This window comes from Sander vitreus, chromosome 21, assembly GCF_031162955.1.
Source record: "Sander vitreus isolate 19-12246 chromosome 21, sanVit1, whole genome shotgun sequence".
Lineage (NCBI taxonomy): Eukaryota > Metazoa > Chordata > Actinopteri > Perciformes > Percidae > Sander > Sander vitreus.
Genome location: NC_135875.1, coordinates 3,124,765 through 3,149,832, shown reverse-complemented (window position 1 = coordinate 3,149,832; position 25,068 = coordinate 3,124,765). Strand labels below are relative to the sequence as shown.

General features: G+C 40.1%; 2 protein-coding genes across 3 annotated transcripts; both read left to right on the top strand.

Annotated features, from left to right (window-relative positions):
* The first annotated feature begins 2,546 nt into the window (after positions 1 to 2,546).
* On the top strand, positions 2,547 to 15,199 carry kcnj16a (potassium inwardly rectifying channel subfamily J member 16a). Its single transcript, XM_078279307.1, has 2 exons — positions 2,547 to 2,552; positions 7,985 to 15,199. The coding sequence occupies exon 2, from the start codon at positions 7,995 to 7,997 to the stop codon at positions 9,210 to 9,212; it is 1,218 nt and encodes a 405-aa protein (XP_078135433.1). The 5' UTR covers positions 2,547 to 2,552; positions 7,985 to 7,994; the 3' UTR covers positions 9,213 to 15,199.
* Positions 15,200 to 16,201: 1,002 nt separating this feature from the next.
* Positions 16,202 to 20,830, top strand: kcnj2a (potassium inwardly rectifying channel subfamily J member 2a). Of its 2 annotated transcripts, none has more exons than XM_078279473.1 (2): positions 16,202 to 16,364; positions 18,494 to 20,830. In XM_078279473.1, the coding sequence occupies exon 2, from the start codon at positions 18,737 to 18,739 to the stop codon at positions 20,018 to 20,020; it is 1,284 nt and encodes a 427-aa protein (XP_078135599.1). In that variant the 5' UTR covers positions 16,202 to 16,364; positions 18,494 to 18,736; the 3' UTR covers positions 20,021 to 20,830. The 2 variants fall into 2 exon arrangements, with proteins under 2 accessions (XP_078135599.1, XP_078135600.1); XM_078279474.1 differs by lacking the exon at positions 16,202 to 16,364 and adding an exon at positions 16,501 to 16,866.
* The last annotated feature ends 4,238 nt before the right edge of the window (positions 20,831 to 25,068 follow it).

The following is a 25,068-nucleotide window of genomic DNA, read 5'->3' as shown; positions in this document are numbered from 1 at the left end:
TGGATATTTATGTTTCCCCATATGTTAAACCTTAATGACTCGTGATTACATTCAAACGCATATGGTTACCAACGTGTACCAACCCTTCAGTTCCTGACAGTATATCTCTCAGAACTCCCGTCAGCTAACATGCTAAATGAGCTACGACTGACAAGCTGAGTCAGAGTTTTTTTCTCTACCAACAGCCCCACTAGCTGCAAAGATCTGAGAGTTGTTACTCTACTTTTAGCCGTGCTAGCCAATTTTGGCAATTGTGGTCAGTCCATCACTTTGGTCAAGACTAAAATATCTCAGCTGGATGGATTGCCATGAGGTTTTGTACAGCTATTTATGGTCCCCAGTGGATATGAATCCAAATGACATTGGTGATCCCATGACTTTTCCTATAATGCCACCAGAAGGTTTAAATATTTGGTTCAGAGTTAAATGGAGAGGAAGAGACGCGAGGAGAGAGGAGTCTAGGCAACAGGCATTTATGAAAATGTGACATCCTTGCTTTGGAGACGTCATTTTTAAGTGACATCATTTAAATATGAAGCGTGGCACAGCTGCCATGGTTTGTATATTGTCACGCCTCTTTTATACACAGTCACAGGCGCAGAAAAGACTTGCGCAAAGGATATACCTGTGCATCCCTGCTCGTGGCAAGCCTCCGCTCTCCTTGAGATGCATTTTAGGATGTGGGACATCCATCACAATGGCACGCAGAGATCAATTTCCATGTCACAGGCAGGAGGACGGAGGAGAGAAGAAACGAGGCAATAAGAAATAAGAAGTGCCCTTAAAACGTCCGGTATACTCGCCGTTCCCAACCTGTCGCGCGCCAGTGTGATGTCATGGGAGCGCCGTAACTATTTATACTCACGCGTGGTGGTCGCGACACTAGTTGCAGGCTTCTCCTGAACAGAGGTGGCGCTAGTGAGGAAAGGCTACCGACTATTTCTACGGACTAGAAGTAGAAGAAAAAGAAAAAGGTAAACAATGGCGAAGAAGAGAAGCACTTTGAATACTTCAGAATGTCTGCACAATGATTTGATGACCTACTTGGTGGGATCAAGCCTTTCATTCACCATAAAAGAACTCATCTTAACCCAGTAAGTTTACAAGACAGACTTGCAGTCACTCTGAGAGTCCTGGCATCCAGTTGCCCTCAAACTCGTCCATGCTTCCTGTTTCCGTTTTGCCGTGCGCCACTGAAAAACTATAACAGTGATCGCGCACTTAAAATCCTGGCGCGCCAGTGAGATCTACGGCATTTTGACGTCACATTGTCACGCGACAGGTCGGGCGCGGCGACTGTAAAGAGCCCCTTAGTCTTGTTCATCCGTCAACATTATCCATTTTCTGGTGTGTAAGATCATTGCAGCCTCATGGGGCGGATAGAGTGGCTGTTGGCTTTTGTCTTCTTTTCTTAATTCTTAGAATCAGACTTTTTAAAGATACAGGATTTTCATCTGAACGCAGCACCCACACTAAACTCTAATTAAACCATTGCATTTCCAATAACCTGTTGATAATAATACTAATGCTTTATTTTTTATATTTTTGTAAGTGTACCAGTTTCCAGCTTTAATTGACCAACTCGCCATTCACTTACAGTGTGAACTGACAAAGTGAGGCCAACTCGAACGACAGGTAAAGTTTAAGACACCTTTACACAGAACACCCTGACACAACACTGCATTAGCTTCTTTCTCCAAACCATATTCATACAATAAACATGACCAGGATGGAAAAGTCACGTTGATCAAACAGCAGTCTCTCATTTCCATCGTCCCAGATCTTTTGGTGGGTACATAAAAAAAGATGATGTTATGACAATATGTAAGACCCGCAAGCCTTTTCCGTGTTTGTAACCTGAGTTAGGCTTTTTTGCTTCGGACAATGAATAGAGTTCGGTTGCAAAGCGGTTATTAAGTAAGACAGGTGTTTGAGTTTTCTTAGCTCTCTAAGGAGTTTCAGGCTGGGACTTAAGAGGTTTTTGGTCAACTCTTTCATAAAGAGGCACAAAAGGAGGGATTGTTCACCATTTTGTAATTTGTTGTGAATGAAGTGAATGTGTGAGCCCAAGCTGTAAAGTGAAGATTAAATTCATATAGACCAACACATATTTTAACGGTGTTTTAATGTGTTAAGAGTAGAAACAATACCACTAATCTTCTATTATATTTTTTTGTTATTTCAATATTTAGGTATAGAAGTATTAGATCAGAGTTAGTGTGAATAGTTTGCTCCTGTTTAACTGAATTGTGAAACAAAAGTTTCCTGTCACGGAGTGCATTCATGCACCGCAGCCCAAACACCTGCATACATGCATACAACTCCGTACCACACACTCATGCATATTCACATTCAGAACAAACAAACACACACTCACTGCTCTGTATAACACCGTGGGACGCTGAAGGGAGGTGTTATTCTTTAGTGTTTTGCAGTGACAAGTGGGCTGGCTCATTGCAGCAGGTGACTGCTACTGTACAGTCCCTCTGAGAGCTTTCCCACTCAGGTACAGACATTCCTGCGACTGCTTTCGGCATTTATTTCCGAAAAAGGTAGGAATCAATCTGTGACTTCTATCGTTTCTGTTAAACTTTGCAGAAATGGCAACAATAGACCTGTAGAATTCAATGACAAATCTGGAGATAACCTTACAAGGTTTTATACAACTATTTATATACTAAAAATCTGATTATGCTTTGGGAAAATGTTAATTGCATGGTTCTTAAAATACTGGATAATGACTAAAAAAGATCTCCTTGGCTACTCAACCAAACACATACTGTGTATTCAAATCACAAGTTGCAGATTGTTTGAAGGTGTCAGGGTGACGTGGACGGCAGAACAATCAGTAATCTGAGCCTCTGTATTAAGAGCCGTAATCCAACTCCTGAATGGTTAAGAAACAAAACAAGATGTGGTCAGGGGGATAAGCGATGTTTGCGATCATGTTTCACAAAGAAATCTGATCAAATTCAGAGTCATGAGAGAGAACATTTTTAATATTGACTGTATAGAAAACAACCATTGGCAGATTTTTCTTTTCTTACTTTGAGAATAATGCATACGAAGAGGTCCGAGGACAGTTGTAAATAGAAGGTGTGAATGTGTGAGGTGCCATCACTGCTGACACAACAGCACTGACTCTGTTTCATAAATATGACACTATTCATCTTGTAAACAGTGAATTGTGCAAAGACTGGTAATCCTAAAGGTCATGTTGGTCTCCAAGAAAATATCACACAGGAGTACTCAAAAGGAAAATCCAAACACTGACTGCTGACATGACACAGTTTTAGACCAACAAATGGCTCATTTAAATTCAGTGGCACAGGCCCAAAATCAAACCCTGTACAGACAGCGAGAGAGACGTGAAGACACTGATCTGATCGACACTCATGGTAAAAATCTACATCTAAGAGGTTAAACCCTGCGTCTGCTTTCAAGTTCCTTCTCTTTAAAAAGCAACGTTTAAGATGAAGCAAACTAAACGCAAACGCTCTGGTGCTCTGCTCCACTTGGCACTTTGAAGCTTGGATAAACCATTGACCTTCAGACAAAAATCCTGACTCCATCATGTAGAAACGTCTCATGAGGTCTCAGCACTGTGACCGTTTAACTGCATTTTAAACAAACTCCCGGACATGAGGAGAACTTCCAGTGCAGATCAATATCAACAGATTTGACACTTGTTTCTAGAAATATTTCTTAAACAAGAGGAATGGGCTCAATCCCCCGCCGCTGCCTTTGACAAGCGAGGGAGGGGTCCGGTGGATTTTTTTTAAATTGGTAAAATATTTTTGCAACATGGAGGTCATTAGAGGTGGCAGAAAGCCTCTGGGCAGAACTAAAACTAGCCACCCGTGTACACGGTTCTGTTCCAGTGAACCGCAGATGGGTGGCACAATGTCATTTGCAGAAAGTGAGCATGTAATGGGAGTTGTAAGTGCCCCGGAGCAGGAGAGGAAACAAGCCAATTGGCCAAGTTGTTTCCAGAGTTCATCCCTTGATTGTCAGCAGTGTGGGTGACGGCCCTTTAGTCTAACTTTAGAATACAAAAGAACGCTCTTATGGTGGAAGAACAACAATTCAAACCTCAGAAATATCAAGTATCAAAGCTTTGTTCATAGAAAGTGCAGTGGAAACTTTATGCCAAAAGGTCAGGATGTGTTTGGGTTGTACGAGGTTGTTCTGTGTAATGTCTTGTTTTGTACACAGAGCTGCTTGTTACAGGTCATAAGCTCCGTAATTTGGCAAAGGGAAATGGGGAGCAAACAGCTCAACCTAGTGGGTCGACACAGAGAACTATCGGGGCTGATGTACTGCTCGGTGGGTAAAACCACAATACAGTAAACATATACATAACTTAATTAGCAGAGCTTTTTAATGCTCAGCATGACGATTGTCCATAATTTGACTTGAATAATTAAAAGAATCCCACATATTACAGTAAAAGAAAGTATATTAAGTCGACTGCAAGTGGGGGAAATTCCTCCTCAGTATCTTGAACCATTTAAAAAACATTCAGGGTTGATTAAAAAGTCTTTTTGTTGCCCGATACTCCAGATGCTATTATGGTCAAAATCACTTCAACAACAGTTACATCACGTCAAAAAATGTAGAATGGCGGATTAATTGTGTCTTTTGAGGTCGAGTTTATTAGCTGACCACATGCAACACGATGGGAGTATCCCAATTTCACTCTTATGCTTCAGACTTTATTTATTTATCCATTCATTTATTTTATTTTTTTGTGAGAGTGACAAAGTCTACATGGACTGCCTGAGCATTCATCTTTATTATACTTGTTAGTCACGACTCTACAGCGCAGGAAGATAAAAGTTTAGCAGAACTACTGTATGAACAGTAGCTCCATCACTCAATTTTGAAAATATTTACTGAATTTTACATTTAATTGTATTAATATAATAAAACAATATATATGTCAAGTGACAATTTAATACTCTGATTCAAGGTATTCTTTATTTCATACTTTATGTATTCGCAATTAGTAAATAGGAGGGCAGCAACTGCAACTAACTATTTTCATTATCCGTGACCAACAGTCCAAATTCCAAAAGATGTTAAGTTCACAATAACATTTAACACAGCAGCATGTCGGTCAAAACAACGGGTCCACAGCCAGACTAATGCTAATGCCGGAGTGCTAACATGATCACAATGACGATGCTAACAGTCTGATGATGTTCACCCTCTTACCTAGGCGTGTTAGCATGCTAATATTTTCTAATTTGCACTATACCCAAAGTACAGCTGAGGCTGAATATAATTAGTTTTACCAGGTATTTGGTTATAGAGTATTGAACATAATTTACATTTTTGACATGATTACGGTGCTAAAAGTTATTACAATTCATCTGGAGGACGACGTAAATATTTGTACCAAATTCAATGATAGATTGTCAAGATATTTTACTCACAACCACAAAAGCCAAACTCATGGTGGCACCAGAGGAAAAGTCAGCGGATCACCAAATTCATTAGGATTCATCCTCTGAGGACTATGAATGCATGTACAAAATGTTATAGCAATCCATCCAGTAGCTGTTGAGATATTTCAGTCCGGACTCAAGTGTCGCACCGACAGTGTACATTCCCTTGAACCCAAAATGATGATTGATCGATAATAAAAAATAGTTGCCACATCATTTTCTGTCGAAGGATTAATCATTGCAGCTCCGCTACTTAACTGAGACGAGCATTTAAACAACTATTCAAAGTTGCGAAAGCAGAAAATAAGCATCAGGATAAAGCAGCAACTTGTTGACACACCTGTAGTGCTACTGAGGAAGTTAAGATAACTGCATGTCTATGCATTTTTTATTCTTCTACAAAATGATCTGCAGGTCAGAAAGAGGTTTCATTTCAGACTGATAACCTATGAATGCCACAGTCTCTTGGTTTTCCAGTAGGATGCTGCGTTTTTCTCCTTTCGTCCATATCAGGGTAGTTAGGAAGGGATTATGGGAAGCTAATAGGACGTTATTTCTATGACCTCATGGAGTGAGCTCCATAGTCTGGCAGTGGGGATGTTCGCTGTAGCCAGGAGAAAGTGGAGTCTGTGACTGGAGCCCAGTTCACTCAGTCAGATAGCGGTGATTCAAACCCCATTTGTTTTGGGCGTAGAGGATGCTCTCAGTGGTTTGGCTGTGATTGATTCTTCCTCTGCCCGTGATCGCACCATGACACTATTCCAGTTTCCACATCCCTTTTTCCCCTGCTAACTTAGACCAGTTCAGTCCTGTGGTGCTTCTTTTATTGGACCTCTGACAGTTCTTTGACCTCCACCCAGAAAAAAAAACCGGTCTTGGGCCATTGCTTTGGACAAGAGCATACCGTTGCATGGAAACATTATTGTAGGTTTACAGAGCGTGTAACGTTACTGGGCAAAAGGCATCCTACTGTGGCACAGCAACAGACCACTCGCCACTAAATAGATTATACGTAGTATTAAAGTGTGAAAAGTCATCTTTTTGTAGCTGTTTTAATCAACTACTGCTTTAGTCCTACACTGATAAACAGTAGAAAAATTGGCTTTTAATATGCTCTTTCCTTTATGGGTTTTGCCCAAATGGGATTTTGTAAAGTCCATTAGCAGAGTTGCATTAAATGCAGAGTTGATATATTTCTAAGTGTCTATGGAGTACAGGTATGGGCTGCATCTTTGCATCCTTGGTTTATTGTACAAGAAGAAAATAAATCAGTGGCATGAAATGGCATATCAGCAGCAGAAGAAATTAGCAGCCCAAGCAAGGACTGTTGCAATGAGTTTTGTATCTCCAGGCAACTGCCCCATTGTGATTAAATGTATTGACAAGGTACAAAGAGGCAGGAAACAGAAAATCATACATGGTAAACATTCCCAGATTGCTCTTTCAAAAATAGACCTCCAGAGCAATCAAAGCACAGACGGGAAACTAAGTGAGAGACAAAATATGAATGAAGTTGACCGCAGTGTTTTTGTCTTACAGTTTTTGTTGTCAACAAAGTGCTGCTCATTATGTATTTATATTAGATACAAGAAGTTGGAGATTTCCAGTGATCAGCCAATGTATTTGATACATGGAAGACTCCGCTGGTAATTGTTTCCTCCAACAATGGCAGCTGGAAAAAAAGTTGAAAAAAGGGCAAGACAGGTTTACGTGAATGGCTGTTTTCTGTGTCAGAGCAACAGGCCAAGCCCTTTGGTAGTATTCTGAATGATATGTGTAGAAGCTGCAGCATCAAAACATTCAGCAATTAAACACATTTCTGTTTACTGTATTTATATTTTCATACATTTCAAGTCTAGTATGAGTTCTACTGCTTGTTTGAAACACACATTTCCTTTTTCAACAGTGGAAACAGCTTCATATTTGCTTTTAAGGATACAATTTATAAAAAAATAAAAAAATAAATGCAATGCTCCTCTAAATTGGTGCGGAAGCTTACTTATAGCCATGACACAATCTGGTATTCTGTGTCAGATGTTTGTTGCAAATGTGGACTTCTACATCCTCATGTGGGTCAGAGATCAGACAGCTTTCAGCAGCTGTTTAGTCACGTTTGCAGAGTTGTCTGTCTGCTCTTGCATTCATGACCTGCATTACTCTATTGACCTTCTCTCAATGTTATGGGTCAGTTGAACTACGAAACAACAAACTACAAAGCTCTCAGTCTAAATTGACAGATGTGAGAAAGGTTACAAGGTTAATGCCGTTAATTGCAACTAATTACAAAGAACGATCATGTCAGGCCTTCAAAACCTCTATCACAACAAACCTGAATCTCTGAAAAGAAAGTGCCTCTTACTAAACAAAACAATTGCAATTCAATGTTTTTGAAAGACACTGTGGCAGATCTATGAGAAAATAAAATCCTGCACAGTGGCTTTAACCTAACAGCTCAAAGTGTTAATAATTACCTGATATTTGCCAAGTCATGCTGATGAATAAAATTGCTAAATGTCCTTTTCTATTCCATACAGCCTCTGGAAGATGCATAACCAATACATATCTGTGAGCCCCATCGATGACATCGCTGTGAAGACTGAGAATGGACCTCAACCAAAGAAACACCGCTACGTACGCAAAGAGGGCAGCTGTAACGTTGCATTTCGCCATGTTCCCGAGGAGTGCCGGCTCTTTGTGACTGACATCTTCACCACCTTGGTGGAGATCAGATGGAGGGTGATGTTCCTGATCTTTGCCTTGTCTTACATCCTGTCCTGGCTTTTCTTTGGCATCGTCTACTGGGTCATCGCTTTCGCTAACGGTGATACCAGTAACATGATAAATGAGCCCTGCATGTACGAAGTGCACAGTTTCACCGCTGCTTTCCTGTTCTCGCTTGAAACTCAAACAACCATTGGCTACGGTTACAGAGGAATGTCCGAGAACTGCACGATTGCCATTATCGTCGTCACTATACAAGATGTCATCAGCTGCTTCATCGACACTTTTGTCATCGGAATTGTTGTCGCCAAAATGGCCTCGGCCAGAAAGAGGGCACAGACAGTGGGCTTCAGCAACAATGCTGTCATCAATCTCCGCGATGGTTGCTTGTGTCTTTCCTTTAGAATTGGGGACTTCCGCAGGAACCACCTAGTGGAGGGGACGGCTTGCGCTCAGATTGTCCGCTCCACCGTGCATACCACAGGGAAAATGGACGTGACATTTGAAGATCTGGTCATCCAGCAGAAGGACATTGTCCTTGTCACGCCTACTACCGTCTTCCACAGGATCGAACCCGGTAGCCCTCTGTACAAGATGAGTTTGGTAGATCTCAGGAAAGCAGACTTTGAGCTGGTGGTGTCCTTTACCTACACGGACGACCGCAGTGGTATGCTGCATCAGACCCGAACCTCGTACACTCCAGCAGAAATCTACTGGGGTCTGATGTTCCAGGAGATGATCAGGGTCAGCAGGAAGCACTACAGGGTGGATTACTCCTTGTTTAATACAACCGCTAAGGTGCTGGTGCCCGAGGTCAGTGCTGAGGAGTATGAATACAAGAAGACCAGATATTCCCCGCGACCTTCAACCGGACCTTCCCCACAGCCAAATAATCATGGAAAACTTCTGAAACCCCCAATAGTAACTGTAGAACTTGTGAAAGATAGTTGTCCTGAACCAACTGTTTCAACATATCAAGAAGATGATAAATATAAAGACACGTTGACTCTGCCCAATGGCCTCACAAATACAGAAATGTAAAAATAGAGCCATGATGTTTGAGGCGGCCATTCATTAAGAGATTGTGCTGATTGTCCATTTCTTCAGAGAAGTCACTGCTAAAGAAAAATGTTGAGGATGCTATTAAAACTCAATTACTGTAAGAATGTTGAAAGTTCTGGCTTCTCCGTTTTAGCATGTGATTTTTTTTAAAGTGATACTCCAGCCAAAGTCTGTCTTTTGAGTATCAAAGACTTAACCATTGGCTCAACCATTGCTTTTTTGAAGCTTTCAATGAGAGCTGATTATTCAGCACATAAGCTACATGTAGGCTATTGAATGGATCCTTAGCTGTGGTTTTCAAAACAGTACATGCTTCACAATGCTTTACAGAGCGCTACCAAAAACTAGTAATGACGTATGCTGCCTCCATCTGTCCCGTGATCATTGCCTTGCAGATCGTAGTGGCCCCAGGGGTGTCTCACAAGGCTACATTCAAAATCCCCACCTTCTCATCCTAAAGACAGAATGGGTCCGCCTCTGGCACCGCCCTTGACTTTATATTGAGAGGACATCACAGACATAAAAATGTTTTTTTGTGGGCTTTAGGAAAGTCTTACAAAGATTAAACCTCCATAGTTTAACAAGACTAAGAGTCCATAGCCGCACTAGTGACTCCATGAGTCTGTAACACAATGACAATGCTAGCATGTTGATGTGTGGCAGGTATAATGTTTACCATGTTAACCATCTTAGTTTAGCTTGTTAGCATGCTAACCTTCGGTAATTAACACTAAAAACAAAGGCCAGTTGAGGCTGATGGGAATGTCATTAGTTTTTAAGCTATTTAGTCAGAAACCAAAGTATTGGAAGAATTGAAATTATTGCATGATGATAGCACGATATGAAAAGTAGGGGGGCATATATTTATGTCTCACAATGGTTACAGAGACATTTTAATCACAACCATGAATGGCTCAACCTCACGGCGCTAACAGAACAGTCAGGGGATCACCAAAGCCAGCTGAAATCATCCTCTGGGGACCATGAATGTCTGTAAAAACATCCAATCCATCCAATAGTTGTTGAGCTATTTCAGTCTAGACAGAAGTGGCTGAACAAGCCACAAAATTCACACAATTTATAATACAAAGAGTTATAGTTGGCAGTGTTCACAGCTTGAGTTGTCCTTACAGAGACATTTTAACACACCTGCCTTCTAAAACGGCGATCTGTGGAATTGTGGATTTTTTTTGAACTGCAATACTGCAGTTGGCCACTGGGACCAATGGGCAGCAAAGCTGTTTCACGATCTCTATTAATACATTCTCTTGTTTATTTGAATAGGGACAGATACAAAAAACATAGATTATTACACAAAGAACAATCCGATGCCTGTATCACAGTGTTTATAGCTATGGCTAATTCGCAACACCTGTCCCTAGAAGGGCTTTTAACAGTTAAAATCAGAAATCAGAATCAGAAAAGCTTTATTGCCAAGTACGTTTTTACACATACAAGGAATTTGTTTTGGTGTTGTAGGTGCATGTCACATATTCTCTAAAATAAGTTAAACAAACAGGTTAAACAGAACAAACAATATAAGTATAAATATATGTATATATATATATATATATATATATATATATATATATATATATATATATACACACACCATATATACCAAATAATATAGGAGTCAATTTTTTACAGTGAGTACAATAAAAAGTCCAAAAACCAGTTAGTAGCAATAAAAATAAGTGTAGTAAATAAACACATTCACTCGAGCTCACACAGATGCACACCTCGCATACACACAGCTATACATTTCATATGGCATGATCACACTGCTGCTGCTGTATGAACCATGCTTTTGATAGTTTTTTAAAGGTGGACATTTTAGTTAGAGTCTTTATATTTGTAGGAAGCCAGTTCCACAGATTGGCTCCTTTCACAGAAAAAACATTTTGGGCAAAAGATGTTTTACAAAATGGAACTTTACAGTCTCCACATACAGCAGCTCTTGTGGATCTGGAGGATTCCAGCCTGTTCACAAATTTACAAAGTGGCTCAGGTGCAAGTCCAGTCAAACATTTAAAAAACAACTTTATGTATTTAAGATTAAAATTAACAAAGTTTAAGATTTTATGTTTATTTAAAATGTAACAGTGATGGAATCGAATGGGCTTTTTATCTAAAATGTTTAGGGCACGGTTATAAAGCTTCTCAATAGGCTTTAGGGTAGATTGGCTAGCCTGGGACCAAACAGTGGTGCAGTACGACAGGTGGGACAGGATCATAGTGTTCAGAAAGACATGAGCACATTCAAATGTTAAACTGCTCCTGATCAACCTGAAACAGTTCATACTGGCCTTCATTTTTCTTGAGATGTTTTTAATATGACTTTTAAAATTTAGCTGAGAATCTAAAATCACTCCTAAATATTTTTCTTCTTCTACCTAATCGATGAGTTCACCATTCATTTTAATGTTAAGATCATTTATTATCCGCTTTCTTGTTATAGAAAAACACATAGATTTAGTTTTCCTCAGATTAAGTGTTAAACATGATTTGTTTAGCCAATCAAACACTTTCTCAAGACTTTTAGTCAATGTACTGCTGATAACAACAGGGCTTTTGCCGGACACATAAACCACAGTGTCATCGGCATACATCTGAATGCCAACTTCAGGACATACTTCAGGCAGCTCATTCACAGACAGGCTGAAGAGAACAGGCCCCAATATGGTTCCCTGCGGGATTCCGGTGTTAATTTCACATGGGGCAGATTTTGCATGATCAATAACTACACATTGTTCTCGACCCTGTAAGTATGACTCGAACCATGATAATGCCTGGTGTGATGTATTATAAGATGATAGTTTTGAGATAAGACAGCTATGATTTACGGTGTCGAATGCCCTCTTTAAGTCCAGGAATACTGCACCCACGATGTTTCCTTTGGATTCCAGTGGAATGGTTCTGTCTGAAACCATACTGTTGAGGGTGTATATACTGATGTATTTCTAAATATTGAGTTAGTTGTTCTGAAACAATGTTTTCTAGTATTTTTGACATTACCGGAACTAGACTTATTGGTCGATAGTTACTAACGTCTGTGGTATTCCTGGACTTAAAGATGGGTTTTACCAGTGACGTTTTCCAAGCATCTGGAAATATTCCAGTTTTAATAGAGACATTTATAATGTGGGTCAAAGGTTGAATGATAACTTGTGCATATTTTTTGAGGAAAGTTACGTCTATGTTATAGTTATCTTTGGATAAATTGGTATTCAGGTCTGAAATAGCTTTCAATACCACTGCCTGATTCACTTCTCTAATTTTAAAGGAATTCTCATTCTCTGATGACAATATGTTTAATTTGCTACTATTAAAAATAGCCATCTAAAAAATTATAAGCAAGATCTTGTACAGAGTTAATAAAAAAATGGATTAAAGGCATTAGCAACTTGAACAGGGTCTGATATGTCCTTTCCTTCACATTTTAGTTCATATGAATTATTTGTATTTGCATTAGGTTTAATTAGACTGTTTATTTGTTTCCACATTGCTTTACAATTTCCTTTAGCTTCAGTTAGAATTTTCATATAATAGTTTGCTTTTAAGTTGCGCAATTCTTTTACTACTTGATTTCGTAAACCTTTAAATAACATCAGATCTGTGTCATATCTGGTTTTAAGATAAGAAGAGCAAAATCTCTTTTTTTAATTAGCTGTCGTACTGCATCACTTACCCATGGAAGCTGTAACTTTCTTTGTGGCCTTTTACATTGTTTTAAGAACTTATTTAAAATGTTACTCATTGTGGTAGTAAATATATCACAACACTTGTTCACTTGACTATGTTGTGAGACTTTTTGTGTTTGCTAACTCATTCTCAAATTTAATAAGATCCTTGCGGGGAACATTACGAATACGTTCATGATTGGGCCTATGAGGGCGCCCACCTGCTACTGTGTCATTGGTCAGGATTACCAGTGAGTGACAAGCATAAGACCCAAATTGTGAACTGCAACAGGAATTTACACAGATTAATGAACGGGAAGCAGGATTTTGTATGAGGAGACATGATAAAACAAGTGCTTTTAGTTTGGTGAAAATGTGAGTGGTTTAAGAAGTTTATATGGATGTTTTGACACCTTTTTACTTGTTAAATCTGGTCACCACTGGAATTAATGATGCTACAAACTTTTTACAGCCACCTTTTAAGATACAGGTAGTTGGTATTTGATACACAGAAAATATAAATACTTGGTGGAGTGACACCACAACATCACCACAACATCAAAATACTGTAATGTACAGAGGCTCGTTATTTGAGTAATTTTCAGATTAAGGTTATAGTAGACCTTGGGGCAAATGATAAAAGACAAACTCTATGGTAGAAGATTTGTTTTTATACTTTTTGTGGACCATATTTCATTAACTGCTGTTTCCAATGACAAAAATGAAATTCACTGTAAATCTCAACCTTCTAGCCAACATGGATGAAAAGTCCTTAAAATGACTACTAGGAAATCTACTAAAGAAGACCATGTAATTGAATCAGAAAGCTCCAGAACAGCTTCTATGGAGACCTTGTAGTAAGATTGTTTTGTCAACTGTTTGTTATTTTTTATCCGTCATGTTACGTGACTTTGACTGATTGACTTTGACTAGCAATAATTTAATGTGTTTTATGTACAATCGCTGCGGATTGTACATAAACAGAAGTCATAGGGGCGACTATGTCCCTTCTTGAGTAAGGTCATCAGAGTTTATACTGTATGCAAGCATGTCAAATATTAAGTTTTCTTTGTTTGTGGTGGTGGAATCCCATTTGTTTAGTAGTAACCACAAAGTCAAACAATTAAAAACCGTTTCATCGAACATTCTCACACAAAAATAAGTGAACTTATTTGTTAAGGAAGCCTGTTTATATTTTTGCAAATGACTAATGTGTTTTATATCCATGAATATATTTCAAAATTTTATGTTACAACATGTAACGGACTGACCAAATGCATTTCTAAAAATGTGTTGCGTCCGCGTCAACAAGCATGTTTTATGAAACAATATTTCTTATAAGACAATTCCAACGTGTCAATGATTTCAATGAAGTGATGTTCACATGTCTGTTTTGCGTCTTGACTTCGTCTAATAATCTGTCTGAAGTGGGTCATGGTCCTTGTCAAAGAACAAAAGCTCTGATCGGGAAGGTCACTTTGATGTCAAGTAACCAGACAGACAAAAGTAACCAGATGCTGCTTTACAACGTGCTGCTTTGATTTGCAACACTGTGTAATCCATTTAAAAACATGTATTCTTTTTTCATCATCTATCCAAAATAGATCAATCCAAAGCTCATGTTATTCAGGCAGCAGTCATTAGTCCACGACAGTGTTGACTTACTTCTATCGGTCCAAACTGTCCAAACTGTGTTGTGTAGAACAGTTTTTTTGTATGAGATATGATCTCTTTTTTGATTACCAGGTTTTATTGTCCAAAATAGTGTTTTTTGGAGGAAAAACAAACATTAATTAGTATGACAGCCTAATAAAAGTCAGCCTAATAAGAGCACAATGCATCTTAAAATGATGATATCTTTGCATTTATGGCATAGCAGTTTACATATTTCATCTTAATCATCTCCACGCTGTTGCTGCAGTGACAGAAGTTGCATGACAAGTTTACATTCAGTGTCCCCCTCCTCCTCTGTGTTGGGCTGCCGTCTGCTCACATTACAGAGCGGTGTGTGTGTGTGTGTGTGTGTGTGTGTGTGTGTGTGTGTGTGTGTGTGTGTGTGTGTGTGGCTATCACCGGTTAATTCCAGTCTCCAGCTCTCCACCTTGTGGTCGACACGCAGCACTGGCTACTGCATGCTTCGCTCTCTTTATTGCTGGAAATTGGGCATGGAAAGCAAACACACACAACGTGCACAGTGCACTGACACAGGTGGTTTGGGCTAAATATATGTGCTGCTATAAATAACAAGAACTAAAAATAAGACTCAGACTCAAAAAGCCAAAAGCCTTTATGAAAAGCATGTAGTTGTGTGTTAATGTTTATCATGAATTAGGACGCAGGAAGAATGGTTTAGTCAATGGCTTTAAGACAACACTGCTACAGCCTGACCTAAAATTATAGGGCAACAGATGCATAGTCTAAACATCCCAAGCAACTTGATAGCTTAGTGGAGAAAGACAGTCATATCATAATACAGGCATGTAGGCCTTAATTGAGTGAGTCATTCTTTCCGACAGAACACATTTTCCATACCCACGTTACAAAATGTTATCTATAAACACAACGAGTATCACAAAATTTAGGGTGATGGGAAGTTGGTTTGCACTGTCAACAGCTCAGGTGGGAACAAGGACACAAGTCACAGTCATTGGAGGGTTTTAATGCCTCAGCACAGAAAAGTCTTCTGGATCTCTGGAAATATATATATATATTTTTTTTTAATCTTTTATTTTGTCTCTCATGTTAAATGTTACAGAATATCTGTTTGCTTTCTGGTTATTTCAACTTGTTTTGCAGGGCTGAACCACCTAAATGTGTAACCTGTGTGTTTGATATGAATCTATCAAGTAGGAGCAACTTGAACCAGATTTAAGTATTAAATGAAATCTGATGCTTCTGATTTTATTTTTTGTTTATATTCCAGATTTTTTTTTTTTTAACTCCTTGAACTTCCCTCCTCTCATTTTTATTTGACTGCTGATTTGGATTTAAGTGGCATCGCTCAATTAGTGCTTTCCATAACTTCCATGTTGTGCTCTGAACGCATCAATCAAACACATGAAATGACACAAAAACACAGTATAATTGCGCTCGTTTCAAAGCGTGTGTGTGTGTGTGTGTGTGTGTGTGTGTGTGTGTGTGTGTGTGTGTGTGTGTGTGTGTGTGTGTGTGTGTGCGCGCTCCTCTCCTCTCTCCATTGGCCGGAGCGCGGAGCTGGGGGCGGGCCGTGCCGGTGCGTGCTGTTTAAAACGCTTTGGGGGACCTCGTCGCGAAGCACAATATCTAGACCGGTCCTCCAGAGATGTGAGGCAAGTTTCACACTTGATCTGGTTCGGCCAAAATAAACACCAAAGCGCGCGGGAAAGACGCCGAGGATAGCAGAGGCACAAAACATCTGGATTATATATGTCACCGAGCTGAATCTAACCGGTCCACAAATGAGCAACAGGTAAAGGGAACACAATCTTGAGACATTGCTTTTATCAGAGTCCCGTTATGCTTCAATGTGAGATGCGATGTGCTCTGCTGTGCTTAACAAGGTGCTTTGCGCATGTCAGAACTGTTATCTTTTGGCAAACGACCGCCCGTATTCAGTTGTTATGGTTTACGTTATTCTTCATGACGCGCGGACTAACTGTCTTTTACGCACGAGTCCTTCTGCTGCCAAAACAGTCAGATGACCCTGAAGAAGTTTCACTCTATCCGCTCATATTTCGTCTCGCTTCTTATTTGTATAGCCTAGCGTTTTCTAAGACAAGTCTTATATTCTGAAAGGAGTTGGAAATGAGACGTGCATGTGTTTCTCAGTCTGAGTGGATGATTGCATCAGAAGTCAGTTCCTTTTTTCCCCCCCGCACCTGTTAACATTTGTCGCTGGCATTTGGTGCATTCTCTCAGCTCTGCCCGTCTCCCAACAGTTAGATATTCTTTAAAAACCACTGTTTAAAAAGGTAAGACTATATAGGCATAATAATGTAATAACGTCAATTTAAATGATTTTTTATTATTATTGTGTTCTTTATTTAGGGCATTCTATGTACCTCTCTTTCAGTTTGTCTGCTCATTTTGAAAGAAGTATAGATTTGGCTTTAACCTTAAGAACCTGCTGCACCGTTTACTGAAATGTTTACACATCAGCCATGTTAATAAAAAAATTAAAAGATTACACATTGCTAAGCAACACAGCATCCTCAGTAATTATGATCATTTGCATGTACATGATATGCTTGTTGGACATGCGTGTATTCTTGTTTTGGAATGTAGTACAAACGTGTAGTTTTATGTGGTATGTGTGTAAAAGCCTCACAGCCAAAACGCCTCAACCAGTTCCACTTTTTAGCAGTTGTGAATCTACAGTATGACTCAGTGACCTTCAGCTGTCTATGTTTATATGCAGCATGTTCACCACGAGAGGTTCATATTTAACTCTCGTGCCTCACAGACAAATCCATCCTAACAAAAAATAAATAAAAAGATAACACAGTGAGACCGCAGCAGGTCGATTAGGACTTTGATGCTAAGACAGCCATAACTAATGAGTGAATCCTCACAGGACAGCAGAGAGAAGAAATCCCCGAGGGCTCTCTGAGAGTCAACAAGCCCTCATCTCTTCGGCACGGCCAAACACAAAGCTCACTTTCCCAAAAGTCTTCTTTAAATATCAGACCACGTAACTATAACCTATGACGCTGACACACTGTCATTTAGAAACTGCACATGTTTAGCAAAAGCTGAGCGTTTTTATTGTTGTTGTAAAAATGAAAGTTAAAGTTAAGAGGGTGGATGCAGATGACAACATGACTGCGTCAAAATTAAGCTGCACATGAAAAACGTCTTCAATCGGTCTTGATTTTGTGGAAGGATGTGAAAAAATGTGCATCAAGATGCACCTCTGAGCAATAGGTCCACAGTTTGCAAGTGTTGTGGTACATAATCTTAATCTTAAAATTCAGACTTGACGTTGCTTTGGTTAAACTTATACAACTTGCGGTGCATTTTCAGTTTCCTGCAGTATGTTATTCAAGAGATGACAATAAGGAAAAGTATCTGCATATCTAAAATTTCTCAGTTTAAGTTTTTTTATGTGATCCATCAGTTAGGCAAAACCGTCAGTTCATGGGATCCTGTAGAAACGCTGTAACTCACCATCCAGCAAGAAATGAGTCAGCGCGGTGCAGCCAAGAAAAACATGTCGACTTTGTAAATGACTAATAACGGGATCTGAGTGCAATTACAGGGTGGCCTCTCTCATTGGAAGTTGAAATGTTAGATGAGGGTTAAATATCCCTGTTGTTTGTCATAACTGGGTGAAATATTGTTGGCACAAAGAGACGAGCTTCGCTGACCCGGGGTATAAGGGTTTTGACGTTTTTTTCTCAGGCTGCATGCACGTCCGACTTAAGAGTGAAGTTATCGGTTCTGACATGTCACGTTCAACAAGTAATTGCTCAAAAGTTGAACCGTTAAAAGTATTTTTATTTTTACAATGTTGTCAATAAATGCCCTGAAAATGATTTCATCTGATCTATCTGTAACTGGTTTGACTAACAGATGCCCTCTGTCTCTGTTTTCTTGTAGCAGATGAACTTGATGAGGTCCAGTCAGCTGATGAAAGAGGAGTGATCACGTCATCCTCCTCTTGTAGACTCCATCTAGGGGCCAGTGAGGCTGAAGAGGTGTCCCTTCAGCCCGCCTCATTTCTTCACCATTTCCTCCCCGAGTTGGTCCCCGAGTGTTTCGAAACTGTTTCTCCAACACTTTTTCCAAAAACTCAGACTGTTTTCCAGAGCAGAAGCAGCACAGCCCTCCCAGACTGTGGTGATGGGAAGTGTGCGAGCCAGCCGCTACAGCATTGTGTCATCAGAGGAGGACGGCATGAAGCTGGCCACTATGGCAGTACCCAACGGCTACGGGAATGGCAAGAGCAAGGTGCACACGAGGCACCAGCCGCAAAGCCGATTTGTAAAGAAAGACGGTCACTGCAACGTGCAGTTCATCAACGTGAGCGAGAAAGGTCAGCGGTACTTGGCTGACATCTTCACTACGTGCGTGGACATCCGCTGGAGGTGGATGTTCATCATCTTCTGCCTCGCCTTCCTCCTGTCATGGCTGTTCTTCGGCTGCGTCTTCTGGCTGGTGGCCATCTTCCACGGGGACTTAGAAAATAACGGCCAGAAGTGCGTCTCCAACGTGAGCAGCTTCACCGCCGCCTTCCTCTTCTCCATTGAGACTCAAACTACTATTGGCTATGGCTACAGATACGTGACAGACGAGTGCCCCGTCGCTGTCTTTATGGTGGTTTTCCAAAGCATCGTGGGCTGCATTATTGATGCCTTTATCATTGGTGCTGTCATGGCGAAGATGGCAAAACCTAAGAAGAGGAATGAAACTTTGATTTTTAGCCATAATGCCACAGTGGCCATGAGGGACAACAAGCTTTGCCTCATGTGGCGTGTGGGCAACTTAAGGAAGAGCCACCTGGTAGAGGCACACGTGCGGGCGCAATTTCTGAAATCTCGGACGACAGCAGAGGGGGAGTACATCCCCCTCCATCAGATGGACATAGATGTGGGCTTCGACAAGGGGGTCGACCGCATCTTCCTGGTCTCCCCCATCACCATCGTCCATGAAATCAACGACGACAGCCCCTTCTACGACATTAGCAAACAGGACCTGGAGAACTCCGAGTTTGAAATCGTGGTCATCCTGGAGGGCATGGTCGAGGCAACCGCTATGACGACGCAGTGCCGCAGCTCCTACGTCGCCGGTGAGATCCTCTGGGGCCATCGGTTCGAGCCTGTGCTTTTTGAGGAGAAGAACTACTACAAGGTGGACTACTCTCGCTTCCATAAGACATACGAGGTGCCGAGCACCCCTCTGTGCAGCGCCAGAGACCTTGCAGAGAAAAAATACATTCTCGCAAACTCCAACTCCTTCTGCTATGAAAACGAGATGGCGCTGGAGAACAAAGAGGACACGGACGAGGGGAACGGGGGCAGCGTTGGGCCCGACGGCACCCAGACAGACAACATCTCAGAGACTGAACACAGCCAAGCAACGGTGCCGCTGGAGCCCCGGCCTCTGAGACGAGAGTCAGAAATATGACTGTTCAGACCTCAGACCTCACGTGAGGGATGTTTTTAAAAATCACCTCTCTGCTCCGAAAGGCGCAACGAGCCGAGCTGGGCCTTGGGTAGAGGACAAGCCGAACGGTACTGCTGAGGAAAGCGGCAAGGTTTAAGACTTTGTATGCAAGAGTCTGCTTGAACTTTGACTAAATACAGTATGACAAAACACAGCACTATGAACCATGTGCATATTGCAGGAAGAATTCTCCATGAAGTCCCCACGAAGTGTCTGGTGACTGCAAGATGACGGAGAGGAAGCAGGTTGTTGACTTGACTTGAAAATTGCAGGCATGTCTCAATTTCTCTGTCCGGCATGAACAAGACGCTTTCAGAAAGGTGGTTTTTATAGTTAGAATATGTTCTCAAGTGCTGCTAGAAAATAGTTAAACTTTGTGCCTTCTTGTAGAACCAAAGAGAACATGAAATAGATGTCTGGAACAAAGAAGGTACAAGTAGAGTATTTGTTCCCGAGCTGGTCTCATTGCAGACATCACAGAAGTCTAAATAAACTGCACCAAAAAACTCTCTGTATGCAATAAAAGTAGAAAACTTTAGGGATTTCCTCTGACTTGACAGCACTGATTCTCTGCTTTGTCCTTTGCAGTTATTGAGCTGAGAGACTGTTCATTGCTGGTCAGACCGATAGAAACATGCCTGCTTATGTCAAGAGATGGAGCAGGGTAGTATTAATGGCATCAAACTGACAAAAAAAATCATTAATTTAAACGGATACCGGGGTGATATGAGAATCTGAATGTTCTTAAAAGTGCTGCTATAATGTTGCTTCTTTGTTACGGTTGATAAAACAATACCAAAGAGTATTATTATCATCGTTATGTGTTTCTTAAAAACAACACCTGCTTAGATTTGGTACAGAAAAGTAGAAAGTTTAGGAAGTTTTACTAAGGTTTGTTTTTCAAGAATGTGTGTACAGTTTTATGTTATGTTAACTTTATCGTGAGCCACTTCATCAAGCCTTAATCTGGAAAGTCATAAAGGGGAGATGTATAAATCAATCAAAGTGGCAAAGGCTTTACTGCAGCGGACAGTGAACAGGAATCACAAGTACCGCAGTGTCGGATGAATAAAACAATAACTTTCAGATTTTTAGGCATCAACTTGAACTTGATTTATTTTTTTATTTTTTTTAAAGCCAAACTTGCTTTAAAAGGTTATAAAATATGAAGTGGAATGTGATGGAAACTACATCTCCTTTCTAATGTCTGAATAGGATACAGTGTTATGACTGGAGATTGTAAAAAGGTTTTCTTGCAAAAATATCAAATCTCCAAGTAAAACATTTTCAATGCCACGTTCCATTTTTTGCTGTACTGCGAGAGATACTTCACTATGAACACTGTGTGTAACCCCGGCATATGAAGTGTTCTGCACAAGAGTTGGCATCAAAACAAATGTATATCCTGTCTGTTATATCCAGAAAAACAGTGAGTGAAGGCCACTGGGCTCCATACATCCTACATGTGTAAATACCTCCCTCCCTCCTGCAGTTATTTTGTATCAGTCTTCCAAATGTACTGCAAAACCACGGAATGTACAGATTTTTGTATTATTAATATTATTATTATTATTGTACATGATATTATATTGTTCTTTTTTCAATAAAATGTCAGTGGACAATCAGAATCACGCTGTGTGGCTTGTGATCAGAGGCAGATACATCATTTTCATTCATTTTTGAGGAAGTTTAACAATAACAGATCAGATTTATGTATTATAAATTTTATATTAAACTCCACACCAAAAAAAATAAAAAAAATGGAGATGAGGCTTTGGGATTGATACAGTTCATGTTTCTTGCTTTTGAAACACGTTCAATGTGCAAAGTGGCAACAGAGCATAAAGAGAAAATATATTACTGTAACATTATAATATGGAAAAGTAACGCACATTAACTACATACATTCACTAAATTACTGTGTTTAAAGCTATAGTGCGTAGTTTCTGTCTCCCCCATGAGGAATTCTAAGTAATGACAATAAAACTGTCGGCGCGTCCATGTGATACAAGCCTTCCGTTACTACGTACCCCCCCCCTCCTCCGCGCAGCTGCTAGTAGCCAAGGAGGACACGGAGGATTACAAAAAGATGGACTCTTCAGAAGAGGTCATTATCTTCACTTGAGTTTCTGCGCGGGAAAGTCACCGGACGACACAATCTTCTGAACATAGTCATACTGAGAAATCCAGAGAGAGTTGTGTGGAGCTGATAGTCTTAATTAGCTTTGTAGCAACTCATTTGGCAATGGCTTGAATGGAACGGACGCTTTAAGTACAATTTTGAGATATTTTACTTAAGTATTTCAAAAGTATGCTACTTTAGACTTCATCTTTATTCAAATCACAGGGAAATATTCCACTTTGTACTCGAGATTCAAGACGTTTATCGTCATATGCACAGTAAAGACACCATGCAATGAAAAGCTTATTTTGCTTCCCGACATGAAATAAAAAAAATAAAGTAAGAACACTACAATAAAGCTAGAATAAGCAATAAAAAAGTAAAAATAGAGAAAAAATTAAAACAAATGTTTGTCTGACAGATATTTACTTCATATATAGATGAACTACCCAAAAGAGCTGCACATCGACCAGCTACAACATTAAAATGCTGCTTACATATTAATGCATCAGCATAACTCACTGACAGGAGCCATTCTTCTACCACATGTATACGTCTACTCTTGATACTTTAAACACATTTTGCGGTCAATATTTTTGTATTTGTAAAGCAAATTATGAATGCAGGAGTTGTACTCTATTGTACTCTACTATTGCTATTTTCTATATGAAAAGACCTCAATATTTTCTTCCACCGCTATTTGTATATATATGAAACGGATTAAATCAAGCCCTTAACTGAGTAAGAAGAGCAAAGCAACACTGAAAAATACTGTTACCAAATTTATTATTTCCATGACGAGTATTGGCGGCAAGCCTGAAAGTCAAAGCACTGAGAATAACAAAAAGATTAGAGCTCGATTTTGATCAGAGGTGAAACTGTACTCCTACTTTTATGTCAGTTAAGGAAACAATGAAATGAATTAAAGAAGTTTTGCCATTTTATCGCCAAAACACCAATTACTTCGAAGGTTTTTCTTTGAGAAACTATTACTTTCTTCATTGAGATGACTTCCAGCAGCCGTGTGGACCCGTTGGAGGCGTGGACATCTCCAGCAGCAGCAGTGTGTGACTGCTGTGACACTAACCAGCTGCCTCGTCCTGCGTCCTTCACTCGCACAAGAGGGATTTACACTTTCTCTTTTCTCTCCAGCTATAAACATACATTGTTCTCATCCATCGCTCATCCTGTCTTCCATCCTCTCTCTCTGGTCTTCATAATGTCCACTGAATTGTTCATTTCCCAGGTTTGAATCCATTCACAGCAGAGAAATTGAGTCACATGTGGGATGCAAATTGGATTGGACAATCACCAACAACAAAGAAATGCAATAACTACCATCTTCACCATCCTTTGATAGTCTAAACCGTTTCTTAAATTAGATATGTACTCTGGGAGGGGCAGTGTCTGGTATAACACTAATATATTAATATAAAAGCACTGAAATGGTCAAAAGTGCCACTTTTTTTTGGATTGATGTTTGTGATCAATGTAATCAAAATCAATGATTGACATTAGGATTTTATTGCAATTTGCTCTTAATGATGAGTACTTTGAAAGCAGAGAAAGAGGAAACATTTTGCCTTCAACAGCTCGACCTCTTTCCTTCAACTGCAGAGACAAAAAAAAAAAAAAAAAACACTGGACGTCAACCCAACTCAATGGAAAATTCCTTTGTTTACCATTAAGGAAGACTGACGCTAATGTCAACTTCTGGAGAACTAGAGCTTTGAACGTGTGTGTGCGTGTGTGCGTGTGTGCGTGTGTGCGTGTGTGCGTGTGTGTGTGTGTGTTCCATTCATCTGACATAAAGCAGTTACGGTATCCGATTCATCTCGATCATTTTTGAAACGGGAAGAGAAAGAAAATGAGTCAGGGTTGTTTTCAGTTGATTATAATCAGGATCTGTGTTTCATATTTCCTCTATGAGACATAATTCAAAATCGCATTTCATGCTTTGAACCACAACACACACACACACACACACACACACACACACACACTTTAGTACGGGATTAAATAGAAAATACTCAAAGTCAAGCATCTAGAAAAGCACAGATACAATACGGTGGAGTAGAAGATATTCACCTCTTTTATTTATTTCTCTGTAAACAAAAGCGTTTTGTGTGGCACCAGTTTGTCCCTGAAGGGCAACACTGGTGGGAAAGTAAGGAGTTACTTTCCGGTCACACCATTTCATATTGCATTTATTTATTGAATTATTAATTTAAAGTTGTGACCAGGAAAGGCACATTGAAGTGACTTCCTGTCGGAAAGGAAGAATAGTGGCACATTGTTAGTTCGCTGTGCAGTGTTACAGCGCTGCGGCTCTGTAGGTGAACGTGTGTGTTTCTATTGTGCAGCTCTGCTCACTGCCTGTTTATGAAAACAATAACACTGTATATCAGCGGAGTAAACATCCAAAGGTAAATGTTAGGCCAACTTCCATTATTCACCGTGTAAACCCCTGAGATACCAAGTATCCAAACTGTTTTTTTATCACTATTTATTTACGTTTTATACATGGTGCTCCACAGCTGATTGAGCCAATTCAGACTTTCAGAGCTACAACTGCAATCTGGAAACAACAATGTAAGGAGTAAAAGACCTGCAACACAAACACAATCTGTGCTCCTGAACTATAACCGGAACCCCTGGCTTTTATGGAAGCTTCTGGGAACCTGACGTTCAAACGGGCTGAGCTCTCAGCCAGACCTGTGATCCTCGGCGTGCTTTGTCCCGAGCTGAAGCCAAGTCTTCCTGCTTCACACGGACCCCCGCTTAGCCAGTCAAAACCATCGTCACGGCCCCAAAGCTGCTCAAAGGCTTCTGTACAGTAATGAATACAGTATCAAAAAGACGCCTTTGCCATAGCGGTTTACCAAGT

Excerpts from the sequence above, each read along its gene's own strand:
- kcnj16a (XM_078279307.1), top strand. The coding sequence starts at position 7,995 with ATGCATAACCAATACATATCTGTGAGCCCCATCGATGACATCGCTGTG.
- kcnj2a (XM_078279473.1), top strand. The coding sequence starts at position 18,737 with ATGGGAAGTGTGCGAGCCAGCCGCTACAGCATTGTGTCATCAGAGGAG.